This window comes from Pinus tabuliformis, chromosome 1_2, assembly GCF_031772625.1.
Source record: "Pinus tabuliformis cultivar Carrire ecotype Pingquan chromosome 1_2, CPIR1, whole genome shotgun sequence".
Lineage (NCBI taxonomy): Eukaryota > Viridiplantae > Streptophyta > Pinopsida > Pinales > Pinaceae > Pinus > Pinus tabuliformis.
In genome coordinates this window covers 584,193,781-584,218,430 of record NC_142298.1, presented here as the reverse complement: position 1 = coordinate 584,218,430, position 24,650 = coordinate 584,193,781, and the positions used below count along the sequence as shown (strand labels likewise).

At 37.8% G+C, this 24,650-nt stretch overlaps 1 protein-coding gene across 1 annotated transcript in view; it reads right to left on the bottom strand.

Annotated features, from left to right (window-relative positions):
- The window catches only part of LOC149206989 (FRIGIDA-like protein 3), a 40,559-nt gene extending 22,975 nt beyond the window's left edge, over positions 1 to 17,584 (bottom strand). The window contains exon 1 of the mRNA XM_089397883.1: positions 17,458 to 17,584. Coding sequence (XP_089254009.1) covers positions 17,458 to 17,584 — 127 coding nt within the window. The remainder of the gene's footprint in view (positions 1 to 17,457) is intronic.
- Between the last annotated feature and the right edge of the window lie 7,066 nt (positions 17,585 to 24,650).

Sequence of the window (24,650 nt, the reverse complement as noted above, 5' to 3'; positions counted from 1 at the left end):
ATGCACTGAACACAGCATTCGAGAAGATTGACTGTCGTACCGTAAAAAGTATTCTGCAGTTTTGCGATTGGTTTGGTACTCCCTCTACCTAGACCTCCAGAGCAGTCCCTTTCGTTCCTTTTCAGACTCCTTAACAGAAAAGGTCCATCTGAGCACTTGTCACTTCAGGCTCATTAAAAATCGAAGGAGACTAGAGTCATCTTTTGTTTTTTCTCGACTCTTAAAAAATGAAAAAACAAGTTGTGTCAAAAGCGTCTAAAATTCATTTAATTTGGAAACATACCTTCCCTTTATTTTAGTTGATCGAGTAATCCGCAATTGTGGAAGAAAGTCAATTGAAACCCCGTCGTTCGCGGAGGTTTACGAGTCAACCGTCTTTGTTTCCGGAATTGAAACCATTACGGACAAAGTGAACTCGCTTAACCAGTTCCAAATCTCCTATCAAAGTTAGAACAAGTGTTCCAATGACATCAGAGACTCCGGTTACTCCAAACATTTCTGGAATCCTTGCCTCTACAGAAGAAGTTCAACGGCCACAGAAGGACAGTGATACTGATCCTAGTTTGAGAATAAAGACTTGTGTTACTAAACCAGTTCCATCTGCAACTGGTTCGGAGAGTCTTACTCTTCAAACATCTGTCGCTGCCGATTTCACACCTTCTTCGGCACCAGAAATATTTTACGGACCTGACGGTCTTCCCCTTCCACCTGGTCTGATTGCAATAGAAGAAATTGTAGAAGATCCTCAAATAAGTACTCCAACGCACTTTGGAGTCGGGATCACTCTATATCCTTCTTCATCAGAAGTTAGTCTACCACCAGCGGAAGCTCCTGTAGAATCGCTAGGTAATCTTTTGGATAGACTACAAATGTCTGAACAACCGTCAACATCTAGGACTGTGCCATCTGACACAGCGACGACAGAACTCCCTTCTATCACTCCGACAATGTTCACCGGCATACCATCTGTTCCGATTAGCTCTCAGCCGCTAGAAGGAGCCCACTCAGGGGCTATTACGACAGTATGGTCTGTTCCTGTTTGTTCATCCGGAATAATATCCGGAAACTCTTATGTTGATTCTGAACAAATTGATCCATTTGGAGGTCAATTTGGGCAGTCCGGTCCCCAAGGGCAAACAATTCCCTTGAGTTCTGGATTACCACCGTATGGGGGGCAGTATGCCCTTTCATTATCCCCTCCGGGAGGATATCCATACGGGAGTTCACAACAATATTCAGGTTATACTGGAATTACCTCAAGTGGTTGGGTACCTATACTACCTCAACAACCAAGAGTTGTGTATTCGATGCAACAATGCATACCTATGTCGAATATCCTGACTACGCCAGCTATTGTGACAGTGTCGCAAGTTCAAACGCTGCCGGTTGTATGCCAACCTCAGGTTTCTCAGGTTGTAATGCAACAGCACCTTGACCCTGCGACTCAACCACAATCGCCAACTAGTGGAGCGACACAGGTCCAGACGTGTACAATTACCCCTCACCTTGGTCAAACGGTTAGTATCGCGCAACAGCACATGGCTTCACAACCATGGCTGGTGCAATACCAACAACCGCAATTCCAACAAGTATACCAAGGTTCTGAGCAGCAAATCTTTGCGAACAGTGGACAGCCGTACATTCAAAACGGTCAAAATCAACCATTTTACAATGGTCAAGTCCACCAACCTTACCAAACATACCAGCATCAAATGCATTATGCCGGTATGCAAAGACCAACTGCTCAGGCGATTCCATCTTATCCTGGGTATGCTTCACCTAACCTGAATCAATAGTTACCCTTTGTGGCAACCTTAGAGTTACCTGATTTAAATCGGTTAACAAACGATCCAATTGCTTACGCCCCTTGGTGGCCAGCGATTCCGCATAAACTTCCATCAGATATTCCTAAATTTAATGGAAATCCGGGTGAAGATCCATCGAATCACGTGATGACCTTTCATCTATGGTGTTCATCAAACACCCTAAATGATGATTCGAGAAGACTTCGCGTCTTTCAGAGGACGTTAACGGGTCCAGCGGCAAAATGGTACATTGAATTACCTAGAGCTTCGTTCGACAACTTCAGTACCTTAGCCACAACCTTTTTAACCCATTTTCAATTACCAATAAGGTACGAAACGGGAACAGAGCTTCTTACCAACTTCAAACAGACGACGGCCACTCACATATCTGATCATATACATGAGTGGCGATGTCGTCGTAGGATGGTAAAAACGTACGTCCCCGATCAGCTCTTAGCTGAATGGTTTATCAAGTCATTACTACCTTCCATCACGGAAGATGTGGCAAAGGGGGAAGTCATAACAGAAGAGCAAGTTATCGCTCGTGCACAATATCTGGACTTGATTTACACTCAGTCCGGCACACTCTACGACAAAATACCTGACGCCCCTAGACCGGAATTCTCAATTCCTGCTCCTCCTAAATCAAACAATGACTCTCATGTCGGCGATGGCGTGATTGGCACGACAGACACGAAATCGACAAAGGCTACATCCAAAAAGGCCCGTAAGATTTCAGGTCAAAATGCAAAAGACGAACTTCTTGCTTCGGAAGTAAATGTCGTCTCGATAGATAAGGGAAAAGAAACCAAACAACCAGGGAGAAAGAAAAAAGGCAAAGGGAAGAAGAAGAAACAGGAGGAATCATCACCTGCAAAATCTTCTTCAAACCCTCCTGGAGATAGGAAACCAAAAAATCCATGCTTCATATGCGATGAGGATCATTGGACCGCAAATTGTCCACACAAAGCTGAGCTTAAGAAATTCTTGAAGAATTCAAAAACCTCCACAGTGTTAACTGATCCGTTTCCAAATCCAGGAACAAATATGGTTGAAAGTGGAAATGCTTCCCCGTCTCAAGTGCTAATGTTGTCGGTTTCAAAACAGCAAAATGATGCTTTGATATCGACAAGGAACAAAGATTATGGGAATCCACAGCTGTCGAACAACAAGGATAAAGATCAACCAAGTAGTTCGACAACAACTTCGACAGAAGTTGTGCCACCCACCATCCCTGAATTGACGATAAAACCGCCGAAGGGAGTAGTACACAAGTCGACATTTAATCCCCGCGCTAGAGCGGCATAGCATTATAACATAGTGGAAGATTTGGCCCAATCGCCATCTGCTATGTCGACTCATTAAGTACTACAAAATTGCCCATCCCAAAGGCAGGCTTTATTATCAGCCATTGGTGGGATTGACCCAAAGGATTCCAATCTTGTATCCTACGATCATAAAGGATACGATCCTCAGTTACTAGCTCAACTAGCTTTCCTTATTCAAGTGAAAGTCCTCAACAAAACTGTTCATCGAACAATTATTGATGAGGGGGCATCTACATGCATTATGTCAATGAGTTGCTGGAAAAATTTAAGATCTCCAACCTTGTCGCGATCTTCGACGACATTAAAAGCATTCGACGGAAGGACATATACCCCATATGGTATCCTAAATAACTTGAAAGTTGAACTAGGAGGGAAAACGATAGAAATAGATGTTGAAGTCATCGATGGCAATCTTGATTACAACATCCTACTAGGAAGACCATGGATTTATGCCATGGCAGCAGTTGTGTCAACCTATTTTAGAAAGATTGCATTTCCCTTTCAAGGAGGGATTACAATCGTCGATCAACAAAACTTCCTCCCCAATGGTTCTCAAGTTACTGGAAGCATTCCCATGATCCATGGAAGCCCCCATTCGCTTCAGAATATCAGAGTAGGCCTACTAAAAGATCCTATACTAATGGGAACTTTCGCTCTTCCACCTCCAATCAATCTGGCGGAAGTAGTGACGATAGGAACCTGCAACATGATATCTTCTACAAAGATCTCAGAAAACGATATCGACATGGATCATGCAGTGGTTTTTCCCCCAAGCCCAACGGAAATATTATAGCAATCAATGTTCCTAGCATGGGAGGCAAACCCAAATCAACGCTCATCAAGCATTTGGATAGATAGGTCTAGAGAATATGGTACTCCTTCAGGTCCTTGGTCGCGAGTGCATGTCACCAACGAAGGAATTGTCCAATCAATGGTAATTGAAGGAGCACCATGGAATGATTCCCACCATCGTTCTCTTCTACCGGATTGTGGAGAAGATACTCAAAATGACCTTTATCATCCTTCAGTCTTTGACTTTCTGTCAAATACTATAAATACAGTGGATTCCGAGCGAAACCTGTCCAACATTGAAGAGACAATAGCCATAAATATCTCGACCAAAACAGATGTTGTAGAGAATATTTATGTTGGCAAATGTTGTTCTCCTTCAGAACTAGAAATATATAACGCTCTTTTTCACGAATTCAGAGATGTCTTTGCTTGGTCATACAGTGAAATGCCAGGCATTGACTCAAGTATCGTTGAACACGAAATTAAGATGTATCCAGATGTCAAACCAGTACGACAACAGCTAAGGCAGGTGCACCCCAAGAAAGCCGCTGCCATTAAGGCAGAAGTTGAAAAACTTCTCCATGCTGGTTTCATCTACCCAATTCCTCTAACCGATTGGGTATCGAATATTGTCCCTGTTATGAAAAAACAAGGGACAATTAGAGTGTGCGTCGATTATAGGGATGTAAATCAAGCTTGTCCAAAAGACAACTACCCTACACCTTTCATTGACTAGATAATTGATGAATGCGCCGGATGCGAAATCTTTTCATTCATGGATGGATTCTCCGGGTATAATCAAATAAATATCCGCCCACAGGACCAGTCAAAGAATGCATTTATTTGTCCGTGGGGCACATTCGCATATTGAAAATTACCCTTTGGTTTAAAGAACGCAGGGGTGACGTTTCAGAGGGCAATGAACTATGCCTTCCATGACATCAAAAACATCATTCAACCATACCTCGACGACCTTCCGGCTCATTTGCGAAAGCGGACTGATCATCCGCAGCATTTAAGAGCGATATTTCTACGTTGCCGACACTACAAGATACGACTCAATCCGCACAAATGTGTATTTTGCGTCAGTTCTGGTCGTTTACTTGGCTTTGTAGTCTCCAAGGATGGGATTCGTCTCGACCCGTGTAAGGTCCAGGCAATCGTAAATTTGCCTCCACCTTCGAATTTGCTTCAGATTCAGAAACTCCAAGGGAAAGCAAACTTTCTGAGGAGGTTCATTCCAAACTGCGCCGAACTTGCTAAAGGTTATACACGTCTCTTGAAAAAGGAGGTACCCTTTGTCTGGGATCAGGTTGCGCAAGCTTCCTTTGATTCTTTAAAAGATTCCCTAATGAAAGCATCATTAATGTACGCCCTTGATTATCAAAGAGATTTTAACCTGTATCTGGTTGCAGCAGAGACGACCATCACAATGGTTTTAGTTCAATAAGTCGATGGAATTGAGCATCCTATATATTATTTAAGTAAAAACTTAAATGATACAGAAAGCAAATATTCTTACGTTGAAAAACTAGCGCTTACGGCTATTCAAGCGATACAAAGATTTCGACACTATGTCCTCTTTCGGAAAACTACCATTCTGTCAGATTGCAACCCCATGACTTATATATTGTCACGATAGTTACTGGGGGGCAAATATTCAAAATGGATAGCAATCCTACAAGAGTTTGATCTGGAATTTGTAAAATCCAAGTCAAAGAAAGCTCTAGTTTTCGCAGAATTATTATGCGATCTCCCATCGTCGTCCAACGATGAAACATCCGAGGAATCAATCGTGGATGAGAGTTTGTTTCTGATATTTACAAGCAATGAGTGGTATGGGGATATAATCATTTATCTCCAAACCCAAAAGTTTAGGCCAAACACCTCCCACTTTGAACAAAAACGTATTCGATACCAAGCAAAAGACTACATGATCGTCGGTGATACACTTTACCATCGTGGTATCGATACAGTTCTGAGAAGGTGCCTCACCCATGAGGAGGCCGAAAAAGTGATGAATGAGTGCCATTCAGGCGCGTGTGGGGGGCATCAATCTGGATATGCTACAACACAAAAAATTTTATGAGCAGGATAATTTTGGCCAACAATGTTCAAAGATTGCATAACCGCAGTCAGAAGTTGCCATGCTTGTCAAATTTTTGATAGCAAAACCAGAAGACCACCCGCACCTCTACAGCCAATAGTTGTTGTTGGGCCATTCGCCAAATGGGGCATCGATTTCATGACATGTAACCCCACCTCGACCGGGGGGCATGGGTATATCATAGTTGCCGTTGACTATTTTACCAAATGGGCCGAGGCGATGCCTACATTAGATAATACTGGTGAAACAGCTGCCCTCTTCTTTTTCAATCATGTAGTTGCCAGATTCGGCGTACCGCAGGCTATAGTCACAGATCATGGATCGCATTTTCACAATCACATGATGGTCGAATTAGCTGCCAAACTAGGGTTGTCTCACGACAGCTCTACTCCGTATTATCCGCAAGCCAACGGACAAGTTGAAGCGATCAACAAGGTCCTGAAATGCATGCTGCAAAGGATGATCAGAGTTCACAAAAGAAGATGGCACCTAATCCTGTACTCAGCCTTGTGGGCTTACCGAACATCGGTAAGGAATGCAACCGGGTTCACACCCTTCCAACTGGTATATGGCCTGGAAGCAGTCTTACCAATCCAGTGTGAAATCTCGTCTCTCAAACTCGCAATTGATCTCCTCCCTGGAACTTCAAAAGAAGAGGCTCGTTTCTTGGAATTAATCCAATTAGATGAAACTTGTCGTGACGCCGCTTTGGCTAGCGAAGCCCATAAAAAACGAGTCAAGGCGCAGTTCGACAAAAATGTCAAACCCCGTGTCTTCTCGGAAGGTGACTTGGTCTTGCTTTACGACCAAGAATCCGATAAATTGGGAGCAGGTAAATTTAAGTCTTTATGGATGGGCCCCTATATTGTTAAACGAGTGTTAGCAAAGGGAGCCTATGAGTTAATGGATTATGACGGAATTCCACTGGCACAACCTCGTAATGGGTTGTACCTCAAGCGTTACTATGTGTAATGGTAACCAGCATGCTTTTGTTATGTTTTTTTTTTCGCTAAAGTGTTTGTTTTGGTCGAGTAATCCACTTTTTATATTTATTGCAGATGTCAAACCTATTGGAGCCATGTGTTGGATATGCTGACGGAGCGAGTCGTAGTTCGCGGAACCTGTCCTCCGCAGCCTGGGCCATTTTTGATCCAAGCAGCGAGTTAGTAAGTTTCAGAGGGGTATGTATTGGTCGGTCAACGAATAACATTGCTGAGTATAGCGCGTTGATAGAGCTTCTCTCTAATGCCATCACTCATGGCATACGCTGACTAATTGTCAGGCTAGACTCACAACTCGTAATACTACAACTAAATGGTATATATTCCGTCTGAAACCCAGCTGTTTATCGCATGTTCCTAAGGGTTAAGATTTTGGAAAGACGATTTGATCTTATTCAATATCAACATATTTCCATAAACTTAAACACATTAACTGACTCATTAGAAAACTATGTGTTAGATAGAAATTTGCAACATTTATAAAAAGAAACATATCATCAATGTTTTGCATGTGGATCATGTAACTCAACCAAAATAAAACTCCGAAAATCAAAAATATATATAACTGTTTATGGTTTACACATAATGTTCTGTAACGAAGACAAAATCGGTCAAACGACCCAAAAACTCAAAATGCTAGGGGGCACCCTAGTCTAATGATGCTCGTGATAGCCAGTCACAGCCTGTGCGATCATGCGTAGGAGACGATTCCATCGTCTGGGCACACCATAGTATGCCGCTGTAACCACAAAGGTAGCTCGTCGGTCCTCACATCTGGGATACCGAGAGTGAGACCCTCAACTTGCTCCTGCAAAGCTGTGAGAGTCTCGGCCACATCAAGGTCACGAAGAACAACTCTTCCGATAGCCTCTCCTGCTGGGTCAGCAGCTGGTACTCTCAGGCGAAATACTGGACGAACGGGACCAACATCTACATGTACACATGAGTTTGATTAAAGTCTTGATAGAATAAAGTACAAGGACATTATAAGCAAAAAAAGATAAACAGCAATATGGTCAAAGATTTTACTAATGACGCCCCACTGCTCGCCATCCGGCAGTCCTAAATCTGGATCACCCCGGAAGTCCATGCCAGCGTATGGATACTCAGAATAAACCATCTCCTGACGATCAAACCACCTGAAGAAGGTATCAGAAAATGAAATCTGAGACTGGCCAGCATGCCTAGACATATGGTCAACCCATCTCTGCATACGCGGTTCAGTAGGAGAAGGTAAATCAATTGCAATGTACTGCGGCTACATCAGTGGTATCTTCTCCAAGGCAAAGGCGGTGAAAATAGAACCATACCCAAATTTCTTCAACCCCCTGTTCTTTATCTTGGTCAACTGTTCTTTCATCACAAGAAGTACTGCATCGCACCAGTTGAACACCTTCGGTTGGAGGCATTCCAAGGCATGTTGCATATAAGATCGATTGGCTACATGAAGAGACGCACTATCGGCCATCCTACCAAAAGACAACGGAATAGTCCTAAGGGACCTGTCAGTGACATCACGGATGATGATCTTGCCATCTTTACTCGGCTAAGATCCTTCTCTACAGTACCGGCGGACAAAATCTCTCACAGAATCGCCTCCTCGGGCCGAACCTGACAAAGAGATGGGGGCACCCCGCCTTGAAAAGCCAGTCAAGAAATAAATGTCTACTGCAGTCAAGGGGATAGATTTGCCCCTGATATGGAAAACCTGATTGGTAGGATCCCAAGCATCGAGCAAATACTGCAGTAAGTTGATCTGGTCTCTCATGCTAGAAATGCGGAAGAACTTCAGCAAACCACAATTCCGCAGCGCGTTCATTGTAACTGGATCATATAGGGCAAGCAGGTCCTCTTCTTCATGCTCACTTTCTCGCCATGTAATGGTCATCTTACTCCAAAGACCTCTGAAAAACAAACAAGAGAGGAGTTAGGTCCTGATTTTGGTGAGAAATAGGGAAAAATTCAATCAAAAATTGTGCATCTAATTCCCTTTTTGCGCCCAACGCACCTGCAGCAGTGTTCTAGGTGCGTTGAATGTCAGATAGCCTTTAGACAGGCCAACATTCAGCGCAGGTTTCGATACACTGAGGGTGCGTTGATGGCAGAACGAGTTCCTTAAACCCCAGGGGCTCAGAAAAGCTAGGAATCAAGCTCAAAATGCAAAATGGAAACCATGAAATGAAAGAGCTCAGGTTTAGCTCCTACCTGGTCCAGACGGCACCGAGAATCGTCCACAGAATCTCCCGAAATCAACTGAGGAAAATAGAGGGGGAAAAGCACCTCCAAAGCTCCAACAAACCAAGTTCAAATGAAATGGTAAAATGAGAGGTAAAAACACTTTTTCATTACTTTTACGTAGTTTAAAGTAAAATATTAGCATTTTAACTTGTTTTCAAACAAATATTGTTCATTTCTGACTAGTTTGATGAAGCAGTTGAAAATACAGTACGATCTTTGAAAGGACAAATCTATTTATGGTAAAATCAAAACAAGACCATCTAATCGAGCAGTGTTACCGCAAGGTTCAAGCTCGTTAAAAAATAAACCCGCACCGAGCAAATGTTTCCACCCGCGTTTAAGCTCGTTAAAAAAATGAACTATTCCCCGGTAAATAACCACCGTGAATGTAGTACTTCAGCCATTAAAGCCTTGGTCGTGTTTGCACCATCACCTCCACTTTTACATTGGCCGATCATTCACCTCCATTTGATTGTTTACCCATTTTGAGGAACAACTGCGAAGAGTGATTTCACTAGCCATCCTTGTGACGCTGCTGTGATTGGAAAATTCCAAACCTTACCTGGAATCAGCTGCTACCCATTTTATCACTCGTTCCTCAAAAGACGAGTCTCCTTTAAGCTCTTTTCAACTGACTCGTAAAATATGAAAAGACTGTCGAGCCATTGGCCTCTCCAGCTCGTTAAAGGGACAGGAAGTGCTATCCCTCCTCTAGATTTTAATCTTTTTGGACCTGAGGGATTATTGCACAAAAAGATCGAGCGCTTGTTTTGTTTGGCTCGTTAAAACTATCGAAAATTCATCCCTTCTGTATTGTTTTATACTTTTTCGGACTTAAGGGATTAGATGACGAAAAAGGAATTTTGGAGTTACCTTTACGTACCTTTTCAGACTCTCTAAAAATGAAAAGGACTGAGTTATCTTTGTCGTTAAACTCGTTAAAAAGATTAATAGCGACAAACTTGTCTTTAGACGAGAACGAGTTTCACTATCGCTAGGCTCGTTAAAACATAGCGATGGGTTTGCCCGAAGGGAAAATTATAGAACAAGCATATGTTATCCTCCTCAAGCTTGACAAAAATAAAGAGGTACTGGTCAGCAATGACTGGGGAAAAATTGGGAAGAAAACTCAAAGAATCTTTATTGGCAGCAAGTCGCTCTTGAACATGACACTTCCACTCCGTATCCGAGTCGGATTGGGTTGTTTCATTCACCGGTCACATCGCCATGGTCACACCATACCATCCACATTTGGGGTTAATGCTACCAATCCATCACATCAGTGTCGCCGACATGTTCAAGAGAAGTCATCCAGAGAAGTCACCTGTGTCCCACCCACTACCATACATTATACTCCATTCTTTCATGACCGCCACCCTGAACCATATATCATCAGATTGTTTTCACCTCCATCAATATCATTTGCTCCGTTCCGTGTCATTGATGTGGGATTCATTAAGGCCCTCCTGTGACGGATCAGTTCTTGTCGACATCAGCTCATTATCCAAGAAGTTGGTCTAGGAACACCCCATTCAGTACTTTGAAGCTTGCATGCCTTAATGGCAAGTTTCTCACTTCCAGCGACAGGTTTACATCAATGGCCTTCGAATGAAAGATTTTGCGTGGTGTTCGACGCCAAGTCCTTTATTCACACCACGTGAATTGTACTGTAGTACCTTGAGGGTCATTATCATTATCGGTGATTCCTCTCGCGCTTGTTAACAGTTTACATCATTGACTGGTAATCAAGTGATGTCTTTCCATGTTCGACTTCAAAACATTTCTCACATGGATCGACTTGTACTTAGAGTGAAGATCGGACGAGATTGAAGACCCCGGATCTAGTTTCATCCATCCGGGCTGCGATATATATTCAGGGAAATAAAGACATTAAATGTACAGCATTGCAGCACAGATAATCATCCTACCAAAAGGATGGTGGCTCTATCAGAATCATCAGTTTACAATCAGACGATTGTCTGTCCTATATACATGAAAATGAATTTATAAAGCTGAGCATGGGAATGCCCGCCTCAGCTAGATCATGAAAACAGTATGAAGATAATGTATTGTATTTTATCTTATTACAGGTCTCCTCCCAGCATTGAAAGAACTTCGGATCCTCATAATAAAGCATTTCACCCGATTAATGGCCAGATACTTTAGGGGGCAACTGTTATAGACATTTTTGTGCCTTACAGCTCCAAGCATGAAATGTCCATAAAACCAAGGGCTCCTAAGTCCCTAAGAGTGTTGTTCTAACCCCTAAAGGAACAAGGTCAACAAATTACAGCTTCTCCCAGAAGTTCTCCACCAGAAACTGCTCAGAATAAGTCAAAACAGGACCATTTCAGCTGCTCTACTAGCTAGCTGCGTTGCATAGCACCTAAACACACTAGCTGGCTGCATTGCAACGCACCTAAATGCACTATGAGGGTGCGTTGAGCGAGAAATGACAAATGGCAGTGCCATTCCGCGAGGTGGAAAGACAATGGAAGCTTCCAGAATCTTCTCCTATGACACTTGCCTCACTGAATTCGACCAAGGATAAGTAAGAGGCTTTCAGTCTCCAAGTGGAAGCAAGAACTGACAGAGAGAAGACACTAATCAAATCATAAGCTGACTCATCCTCCTTGCATACATCTATATATGGATCCCTCATCCCAGAGATCCAGAGGCTGGAATTTTGCACATTGTAAGGAATTGCTGTTGGTTTTGAGAAAGAGATCAGAGTATTGGGTGATTTATGCTTTGTTGGAGGTGAAGAGGGGCTTCTTTGCTGGGAGGTTGATGCTGGGTCAGGAACCATCGGTTGTAACTCCTCCTGGATCTTCTTGTTTATCAATAAAAACTATTTGAGTTTTTCCTCCATGCTTTTGTATCATTGATGCTTGTTACATTTGTATGGTTAACTTAAATCTGATCCGAAGTTGTTTATGAATATAGATCCATGTCTTTGTATAGTGTTCTTCTTCTGTGATCTTACAGGTACTTGGTGAAGCTGGGCAAGTAAGGGAGCAGGTAGCTGGAAGCTGTCAACGAAGAGAGGGATTGGATCAAAGGATTAGCGCAAGACACAGGTCGGTTCTTTCCATCCCCCTCTATCTATAGTTCATAAAGGAAATACAAAATTAGTTTTCTCTGTTTGTTTCTAAGGTAGCTGTCACACCTTAGCGGGATAAAGCAGTTCTAAATAGACACTTTTCCCGGTAACATGTATTAGGACATAAATTGGAAGAAAGCTTAAAATGGGAAGCTAAAGGGACTGACACAGGCTTCACATTGTTCATACCAAACCTCAAAAGTATTTTCTCAATATACTTCTGTTGTGATAGCCACAACTTACCATTGCTCCTGTCTCTGAAAATCTCCATGCCCAAAATCTGTCTTGCTGCTCCTAGATCTTTCATATCAAATTTCCTTGCCATCTGAGTCTTTAACCTGTTGATTTCTTCAATGCTTTTGCTTGCTAAAAGCATATCATCAACATACAACACTAAGATAACAAACATGCCATTACTTAATTTCTTAAAGTAAACACAATGATCATATTCACTTCTTATATATTTTTGACTCAACATGAAAGAATCAAATTTCTTGTACCACTGTCGAGGCGACTGCTTCAGACCATACAATGATTTCTTGAGCCTACAGACAAATTTCTTATTGCGATGGTGAAAAGACCCTTCCGGTTGTTCCATATAAATTTCCTCGTCTAAATCTCCATGTAAAAATGCAGTCCTAACATTTAGTTGATGTAATTCTAAATCAAGCAAAGCGACTAATGCTAACACAATTCGAATTGAAACTATTTTAACAACTGGTGAAAATATCTCATGAAAGTCTTGCCTGCTTTCTGAGAAAACCCTTTTGCAACCAACCTCGCTTTGTCTCTGTCCTCCGTATTATTCACACCCCGTTTCACCTTGAAAACCCATTTACATCCCACAGTTTTCCTGCCTTTGGGAAGTTCAACCAGATCCCATGTGCCATTCTTACCTAAGGCCATCATTTCTTCCTTCATGGTTGCTTTCCATTTTTCACTCTTTGAACCTTCTACAGCTTCCTGATAACACAAAGGTTCATCATCGTTAGCGGTCAAAGCAACTGAAGTAACATAATCATCATACCTTCTAGGAGGGCGTTTGATTCTTGTAGACCTCCTTAAGGATGTTTCTAGTGCTTCCACAATTGGCTGACTACCATCTGTAGGAACATCGTCATGATCACCATCTGAGACCTGTTCATGACCTACATCTGAACCCTGTTCATAATCTGATTCTGAAACCTATTCATGACTAGAATCTGAACTATGGTCATCATGACTATCATTAGAAGTTTTGTCAAACTGAATGTGCTAAAAATCAGATACATCATCCTGTTTCAATTTATTATCTACATCTAACTGTACAAGAGACGATTCATCAAACTTTACATCTCTGTTCATGATGATTTTGTGGGTAGTAGGATCCCACAATCTAAATCTGTTTGTTCCATCACCATATCCAACAAAGATATACCTTTTTGATTTTGGATCTAATTTAGTTCTCTGATGTTTAGTTACTAGAGCATATGCATCACAACCAAACACTCTAAGTTTAGAATAATCACAAGGGTGACCTTTCCATACCTCTTGAGGAATATTGCAACCTATCGCTGTCGATGGTGACCGATTTATCACATAACAAGCTGTAGCCACCACTTCTGTCCACAACTCCTTCTGTAAACCAGCGTTACTCAGCATACTCCTTGCTCTCTCCAAAAGAGTCCTATTCATGCATTCAACAACTCCATTTTGCTGAGGAGTATAAACAGTAGTCTTATGTCTCTCGATCCCTGCATCCTTGCAATAGTTTTCAAACTCCTTGGAGGTAAACTCACCACCATTGTCAGTTCTTAAACATTTTATAGTTCTACCAGTGATGTTTTCTACCAATGCTCTAAACTGCTTGAAAACTGTAAAAACATCAGACTTCCTTTTCAACATGTAGACCCACACTTTCCTAGAAAATTCATCAATAAACGATACAAAATATGACAAGCCACCATACGAGGTTGTAGGTGTTGGACCCCAAACATCTGATTGGATATAATCAAGTATTCCTTTACTAGTATGTTTTCCTGTTTTAAACTTTTGCTTACTTTGTTTGCCAAACAGACAATGTTTACAGAAATCTAACTTTCTAGACCTTAGATTAGGAAGTAACTTGCGATCAGCCAAAATCTTTAACCCTCTTTCACTCATATGGCCCAGCCTTTGATGCCATAGGCGAATGGAACTACTGTCATGTTCAGACACGGTAGACACATGAACTGACACTATTCTTCCTTCTAACTGAAATAGATTTCCTACCTTCTTAGCTTTCATTACTAGTAAAATACCTTTGTAAATTTTCATTACTCCACCTTGAATTACAGTTTTATATCCATTTGTGTCAAGTGCTCCCAGTGAAATTAGATTTTTCCTTAAATCTGGTACATGTCTTACATCAGTTAACATTTTAGTTGTCCCATTAAACATTTGCAGTTGTATACTCCCTATTCCCACGATATTAGATGTGACATCATTACCCATCTACACGACTCCATCATTAACTGATCTATATGTCTTAAACCATTCTCTATGAATACGCATGTGGTTTGATGCACCGGAATCTAACAACTAATGTTGATCATGATTTGACAAATTAATTGATAACACTTCATCGCACATACCTGAACCAGATGCCGAACCTGTATCGGTCGTGTTTGCTTCCTTCTTCTCGGTTGATGAAGCTTCTTTAGAAGTTTGTTGTCACTTCTAGCAATCCTTCTTCAAGTGCCCCGATTTGCCACAAAACCATCACTTTACTTTACTCTTCTTCCCTTTTGATTTTGAACGCGAGTCACTATGCTTACTAGAGCGTCTTTCTTTAGAACGACCTCTAGCCATCATTGCCTCTGATGTAGAGGTGTCAGCATTCGACCACTTCCTGGTCTCCTTGGACAACAAAGCTCCGACGACATCATCAAATTCAATGGTTTCTGATGAACTAAGACTTATAGAAGTAACAAAATGATCCCATGACTCGGGCAACGAGCACAATAAAGTTATGGCTTTATCCTCAGATTCAAATTTTACTTCTATGCTTTCTAATTGCACCAGTAGAGTATTAAAAACATTCAAATGATCAGTAATCGAAGTACCTTCCTTCATTCGCAAACTGTATAGCTGTCGCTTCAGGAGAATCCGATTTGTCAAGGATTTTGTCATGTACAGCTTCTCCAGCTTCGTCCACAAACCAGCAACAGTTTTCTCTGACACGATGTTAAACAAAACATCATCAGCCAAACACAGTCGAATACCGCTCAAGGCTCTTCCATCCAATTCATTCCATTCATCATCTGTCACGGGGTAAGGCAGTTTGGATCTTCCCGACAGCGCCTTTGCCACACCTTGTTGTACCAGGAGATCATGCATCTTTACCTTCCAGATCTCGAAATTGTTTTTGCCGTTAAACTTCTCAATTTCAAACCGGGAACTCTGAGTTTTCACCATGTCATTTAAAACAAACAATCTCCAACTCCAACTTTTAAATAAAAGAAGTTAATATATAAAAAACGCCTATGCCTTATTTTACATTGCCTTTGCTTTTCACAAAAAAACCTTCTGCTGTGCAAATTACAATAAAAAACCAGAAAACAATTCCAATTTTTTACCAATGCAATTTTTACCAATTGTTGGTGCGTTGGCACTCTTCTACCAGCAGACAATCCGCACCAGAGAGGAAAATGCTTAGAGTGGCAAAATTGGCGCATCTATCCCCTTCGGATCCGCGCTAATCAAGATCTGGGCGCACTGGCGCGTTTAACAAGGTCAGATCTGCGCCATTTTGATTATTGGCGCGACTGTGTTGACATAACCTGCGTCGATCGCAGAAAACTCAAGAAACAATACTCCACCTACAGCGATGCTGCTGATCACCGTGAACGCACTTATATCTCAAATCAGGGAAAATTTTAAGAACCCCCCCTAAATTTATAAATATAATAAATGGGCGAATCTCCATGGTATATAGGAAAAATGGAAGGCGATTTTATCAATAATATAATATGTATATATAATTTTTTGGCGAATCTCTCACCAGGCATGGCGAATATTTTACTCAATTATAAAATCTTGTAAGATCTTGGCGAGTCTTTCACTAGGTAATAAAACTTTTTAAAGTCCTAGTGAATCTTAGCATAGGCTACATGCTGGTTTAATTCCCCCATTTAAATAGGCTACATTCCAAGTGAATACCATGGGTCAATACCATGTGCCATTTTGGTGAATACCATGGGTCAATACCATGTGCCATTTTTATTTTTATTAATTCTAATATTAGGGTTAATAATGGTTTTTGCATGGTATTAATAACAATCTAGTCCATGGTATTTGTCCCATAGTATTTTGGCCATAGGTTTCACCTAAATATAACCCATTTTTTGAGTGTTCGTAAATATAAGGTGACTTATGGAGTAAATATAAAAAAATGTTTTATTTGTTTACCATACCTCTCGTTTATTTATAATTTTATTAATTTACCATACCTCTTTTACAAATATGGTATTTGGCCCATAGGATTCACTTAAATAAAACCTCTTTCTTGAGCCTTCATAAATAGAACGAGGGTTATGGACTAAATATAAAAATATAAAAAGAGGTTTTATTTATTTACGATACGTCTAGTTTATTTACATTTTTATTTATTTACCATACCTTTTGAGTAAGTATAAAGATTTTATTTATTTACCATACCTCCACTTTACTTATATTTTTATTTGTTTACACCCTTACATGTATATAAGGTGACTTATGGAGTAAATATAAAAAATGTTTTATTTATTTACCATACCTCTCATTTATTTATATTTTTATTAATTTACCATACCTCTTTTATAAATATGGTATTTGGCCCATAGGATTCACTTAAATAAAACCTATTCTTGAAAATGGGCGAATGGAAGGTTGTAAGTCCTAATTTCAAGGGCTAAATTTACCTTTTTTACCCTCTCCCTTAAAATAAGGTGGGCTATTTGAGGTGATTTGTAAAAATGTACTATGATACAAAATATTCGCCCACTAAAAATTTAAAACCCCTTAATTTCGCCAAAGGGCGAACATTCGCCCCTAAAATTATCCTTGTCTCAAATCCTCCACGTACGCGCCCGCTCCAACTTGCACTGATTTTGCTGATCACCAACGCAGGCATACGCAGGTGCACACAGGTCCACGGCAATAAACAATTCCAAACAGCACGTCTGAAATTCCAAACATGCCAGCACAACCATGCTGCCATAGCAATATACAAATGTCGGAGTGTTAGAGCAAACGACAGATCCGAGGGCAAATATACATAGGTCGGATTATTAGGTGATTGCTGGAAAAACACGCACAGCACTGTAAAACCACCGCACTGTAAAACCACAACACTTTAAAACCACCGCATGGCCAGCACAATTCCAAACAGCGCAATGTCAAACAGTGCAATGTCAAAAAATGTAAACAACGCAATTTCAAAAAATAAGTGTAAACCGTGCCTGGAGTCTTTCCCACGGTTTCATATACACGTGGCCTACGTAATGTTTATTTGGTTTCAACATACAACTAGGTCAGCGTGCTGGTAATTTGGCACGTAAAACAGTCAACGCACCTCCAGCCTCCAGCAAACGTGAGCCCGCCACACCTCTACTGCGCCACTCCTCCAACTCGCTCTGATACCACTTGTTAAAGCCAACGGTGCGCAGCAAAATAAAAGACATACAAAGTAAATAAACACATCATAAATGACACAGAGGTTTAACGTGGTTCACCCAACCAATCTGGGCTACGTCCACCAAACATAGGCATTGGCAATCTTTATTACCAAAACAGGAGATTACAAGATAATCAAGTTCCTCACAAACTCTCACACACCCATCCCAATCCATATAGACACCTGTTTTATAGCTAAGAGAATCTAACTGACTCATAAATCCTCTTCCATCAAATATAGGATGTATTAACTCTCTCCCAACAAAATAGAGCTAATATAGCAAGAGATCTTATTGTTGTCACCTACTTGAGATTTTTTGCCTAATTTATTAAAACCGAAAATCTCAACAATGAATAATGCGCAACACAAAATAGTTACTACGAGATCTCGCAATTACCAGAAGGTTTCACAGTTAAGAAATCATATATACGTAGAAAAACAAAAATAATAATATTATAAATTTAATGAATATATTTATAATAACATATTTAATATAAGATATTTTTAAATAAAAATTTATATTTATATAAAATTAATTTGTTTCTTAATATATAGAAAACCAAAAGTAATAAATATATATAGTAAAAGAAATGATATTGATTTTTTAACATTTTATTGAAATTAAAATATTTTACATAAAATTATTTATTAAATAAAAATGTTATTTAAAGTATAAAATTATTATTATTATAAATTTTAAAAATGCAAATGAGATTATAGTTAAAAAATAAAATTAAAACAATTATATTTTTAATATATAAAGTAATTGAATATTATTTAATGATAAAAGATATAATTTAATTAGTGGGGCCGCGGGGTTGGTGGGGTCCGCTGTTTCGGCGATTAGTTTTGGTGGTGCTTTTCTTTGGGGTGCCGTCCTTTCGGGGGGTTGTGTTCTCTGTCAACTCGGCTGGTACCTTTTGTTGGGGCCACGTGTCCTAGTGGGCTTTTGTTTAAGTTTCTTGGTTGGTTGTTGGCTAGAGTTCAGGCCTTTAGTTTGTTTGTTTCTGCCATTAGTTTGTACTGTAAGTTTTGGCTGCTTGGTGGCTGTGGGGTGTGGCTTTTCTTTGGCCCCATGCCCTTTGCTTCCCTGTCACCTCTTGGGTTCGGGTTCTTGTATATTATGTAAATTTTTCTGGTTAATTTGATATAGAAGGAACTACTCTTGCTCTAGCAAAAAAAAGATAAAAGATATAATTTTATAATAAATTTTATAATTTAAAAAATTTAAAATTTAATTTAAATATATAATTTCACAATTTTATAAAAGAAAACAAAAATTATTATAAATTTAATTTATTTTTATATATGAAATCTAAAATTAAAAAAAAAAAACATTATGTTTTAGTTTAAAATTAAAAAAACATTATTTTTTAGTTACTTTTTATTGGAATAATGTAATAATCATTTTACTAATTAATTCTTTTGTCATATGATTTAAAATGAAAGATGTTAATATATTCTCTAATAACATTACTTTATCAATGAATAAAATTGAAATAATAATTTTCTTGTATTTCTAAATCAAGGGTTTAAATTTGAAAATGATATCTTCCTTACATATATATAAATCAAATATTTAAACCATGTTTAAATTTTTTTATTATTTTTTTACCTAATTAAAAATTAAAATTAAAATTTTATGGTGCTTTTTATTTATCACCATGTATGAGGGAAAAAAAAAAAACAAATAAGAAGATTAAAAATAAAAATAAAAAAAATACATTGAAACGTGTCTAATGTTAACTAAAACATGTGCCTCTTAACTTGAAGCATGAGTTACAATTTAAATAGTGTCATGCCCTCTAAAACATGATGTGGTAGTTGACAATCGAACTTTTGCAACCCTAGCTACAATGCTCCCTAAAGTTTATTTTGGTTTAATTTTTAATTTAATTATAATAGCACGTTGTTTTAATGGAAAATATGGCGGGGGATTTTATGATGATGATGATGATGATGATGGTTAACGTCCGTTGAGACCAAACATTGGTCTATCGGACCTAAAGAAACAAATTATTTATTTTGATTTAAGATTTTATTCCTATGCTCAAAAAACTTGGAGAGAAGCCTCTCGAGCTTACTATAATTTTGACATTGTAAAACGTTAGGAAGGTCACTACTGTAACAAAGATTGTGAAACTGAGATCTAATGTGGTTGTAAGCGGGGCACTCTAAGAGGAAGTGGTTTTCATCCTCGATGTTCCTATTCTCACATATATGGACCACACATATACAAATTATATGTGTGGTCCATTAAAATTATATATATATATATATATATATATATATATATATATATATATATATATATATATATATGATTTAATAAATGTAAATATATGTAGATGAAAGATCCATTAAACACTTTAACAATATATATGAAAATGTTCATTTATAACTGAAAATCAAAAAATATCAATAAATAAATCAAATGCCTCAGGGTTTTTTAGGGTGCAGAATCCATTTATGCATTCAAAAGTATATTTTAAACAACAATAAATCACAATATTGCTAGAAATTGTATTGCCAAATTCCAGCCAAAAAACCATTTCGTTGATTAACAAGTTTAAATTTCAACAATTAAAAATTAATAATTGAAAAATAATAAATAAATATTTATTATTTTTTTTCAAAATTTTCAACATAAATTACTATTAATATATTATAATTTATATTAATTTATAAAAATAATATTTAACAAAGAAAAAACTAATAATATAATATATTTGAGATATGAAATGAAAGCTATAAATTATATTATTTTAAAACTAGTAAGATTTGATCCTTTAATCTCTCTCTCAACCTTTGGTAGATTTAAAATTAAAATAAATATAAATTATAATATCAAATTTTAAGATTTATATTTTAATTTTTAGATAATAGATTGAATTTTTAAATTCAAAAGATAATAAATAAAATATATATATAAATATTTTATATACATTAAATATATATTTTAATGGTTAAGAGTATGTGTTTCCTCTTAAGAAGTCATAGGTTTAAAACTAAAGGATAAAATATGTATGTCTTCATAAACATAGCTTGAAATTAGATAATAATAAAAATATATATAATTGTTTTAATGTAACATGACAATGTATACTAATATAAATCATGGTAAAACATAATAACTTATTGTTTAGTAAAAGGTGTAACATATTATGTTGTTTTGATTTCATTATATCTTTTAGGTTTTTAATGTTTTGTTATATAGGTTGGTTTTATAAAGTTTTTAGGTTTTTCTTTTATTATTATTAGGTTTTAATATAATAGGTCTTGGATAGATGGTCTTCCGGGTGGTCTGTTAACGCACTCTTTGATATGAAGTCACTTGTTCAATTGCCCGCTTCTATGGGTGGTCTGTTAACGCACTCTTTGATATGAAGTCACTTGTTCAATTGCCCGCTTCTATAGGGGTAATATATTGGACATGACGATGATGTAGTCTCACTCAAACTTAAAATAAAATAAAAAAAATAAACACAAAAATGAAAATTAGTCATATAAAAATAATATTCAATTTTATTCCATTTTTAATAATATGATGCTTTATTACTACTTTTATAATATTAATAATAAGTTTTATTAAGTTTATAATAATATTAAATTCTCTTACTTTTTTACCTAAGTTAATTTTATAATTGCTTTAGTTTTATATTAAAATAATAACATTAATAATAATATTATTAGTAATTATAATAATGTTTCATTAATACTTTATTACATTAATTATAACAATAACAATATTGCATTATTAATGTAATAAAGATATGTATTAAACTTTATTTTAATATTAATTTTATTAGTAACATTTAATATGTTGTGTTATTAAAAATATAATATAATATGTAATATAAAACAATAATGTTAGTGTGAGCATTGATATTAAAATTATTATTATTATTAATATTATTATTACAAATATACATATTATTAGTAATAATAGTTATGTAAATGATGTTAAAAAATTATAATGGTCATTCATGAACAACTATGGTCATCAATCAAGATCTCTATGGTTAGAATGGTCGAATATGGTCAACCAAGGGCAACCATGATAAACATGGTTGAATGGTCGAACATGATTAGAATGGTCAACCATGGCCAACCATAATGGTCAACCAAGATGAACCACATTCACTAATGTCTACCATAATGGTCATCCATAATCAGCTATGGTCAACCATGGAAAACAATAATGGTCAGCCAAGATCAACCATGGCCAACGACAATTACTAACGCAATTGATATACATCGATCAACCTCATCCACTCTCATCAACCATGTTCATACATAGCCAATTAATCAATCCCACACATGTCAGTTGTAACTAGCACAACCATGTTTACTAATGTGGTTTGTATACATCATGGTTCATCAATATTGGGTATAACAATGTCACCCTTTATAGAGACTATTTAAATAGTTGACCATGAACAAACTTGGTCAACCCGTTGTTTACCGTATTTAACAATAGTCAACCTTGTTCACTCAAAGTCATCCTTGGTCAACATGACTCAACCTTATTCGATTATAGTCAACCATGGTTGACCAAAGTTATTCATTGTCAACCTTAGTCAACTATGGTCACCCTTGGTCAGTGAAAATCAAGATTTAAAAGTGTTTAATAATAACAATATCAATATTTATAAAGTTAACTACTAAAAATAATATTGTTATGTTGGAATATACATAAATTATCCAATGTAGCAATGCAATCATTATCAAACATGGTCAACCAAGGTGAATCATGTTCATCCATAGTAATCCATGGTCAACCATGATTATCCAACCAAATTTACTAATGTCAACCATAATGGTCATCCATAATCAACCATGGTCAACCAAGATCAATCATGGTGTAACAACCCCTGGTTGATTTCCATGTAAATAAAATAGAAACAAGGTCATGGGACATGTATTCGAAGGTGAATGGCGGGAAAAACGCTATAGTGGGCATCACTCGTTGTTTATTAATGGCTATGGAAATTAGCAAAGGCATTGGTAAAGGCAAAGAGGCAATAAATGATATTTAATTATGAAAATAAAGGAAAATAGGAGAAAACGAATGAGAAGAGACACAAATATGTATGAGATGGAAATTAGAGGAAAAAAGAAGAAAACTGAAGAAAATAGAGGTCTCAATGATAAAAAGGCTTCAGAGAAATAGTTGCTAGATTTTTGACAGTTTTGGTTTGCTATCTAGTTCAATCTCTCTCTCATACTCTTGTACACTTAGAGAATTCTAGGAGCATGGTTGGAGCACTCTAGTATTCACTTGGATTTGGAGAAAGCAAGTAAAGGGCAACCAAAGAAGTGAAAGGAAGTGCAAGGGAATAGTTGGATCAACAACTACAATAGGGATACTTTGTAGGTATAACAAGTTGCATGTGTGATTTCCTTGCTAGTTTATTGATGCATGATATATGCATGTGGTTCCCCATTTATGTGTCATCATTGGCATGGAGATTTGTCTAGATTGACAGTGGTTTCAGCCTTGCTTTGCAATTTCCTTGATAGCAATGGTGTTGTGGGTTTCCCAATTGTCTTTATAATTGGTGATCATGTTCCCTATGGTTTTGGTTTGGGACAAACACTCTACAAGCTCCAGAACAAATTGGGTTGACTTACTAGTTCCTGGAGTCATAGGTTGAGACAAATGCTTGAGAGCCCTTGGTGGGTTGAGTTACTAGTTCTTAGAGTCGTGGTTGGAACAAATGCTCTTGAGTCCTGAAAGATTGTGGATTGAGATACTAGTTCTTGGACCCTTGGACAGCTTTGGTAGAGACTGATCTGGTTGATGTTAGTGATTTCCGGACATTAGATGTGGAATCACTATGGTTGAGGGTTGAGGTGGTTTGGCCTCTAGAAGCCCTAGTTTGGTTTTGTTTTGGTTTATTCCATGAGATCTCATGTTCATGCTTGGAACATGGTGTGGTGGTGATTGTCTAAAACAGAAATTTAGATCAACCAAATCTATGGTCGAGTGATACGTGGAAGTCCTTGACTCGGTTCGATTTTAAACAAGTTAATTAGATTTATTTTCCTTTTGTGATCTATGAGCATTTGTATTTATTATAATGGTGATGTTATGTCTAATTTTCCATGGTTTATATACTATCTATATGATGGTTATATGTTATTCATATGATGTATTCTATCTATGACTCTTGACAAGTTTTCGTAAGTATTTGAATGGCTAATGAATTCATTGTCTGAAAAGTGATATTACAACTAGCTAGAGAGGGCTTGGAGCCTTATTGATGATTCTCATATGAATATTATCAGTCTATGATTAGATATGCATTCATGACCTATAAATTTCATGTTTACCATATGTTTGACAAAATACTTGTCATTGTTTAGGCATGTCTAGGTCAAGTTCTTGCTTGAGTTTTGATTGGTTGGCATTATCAAAATATTTGATTGCATTTAAGAAAGTTACATTTTGTCCTAGGAAGTGGTATGGAGGCTAGCCTGAAAAGTGGCTTAGATCTCGAAATCGTTGGCTTAGAACTGGAGGATTTTGGTCATAACTGCATGGAGGCAAGCCTATGCATGTGGTTAAGACCTCATAACTGCACGCATGCAATGTTGTG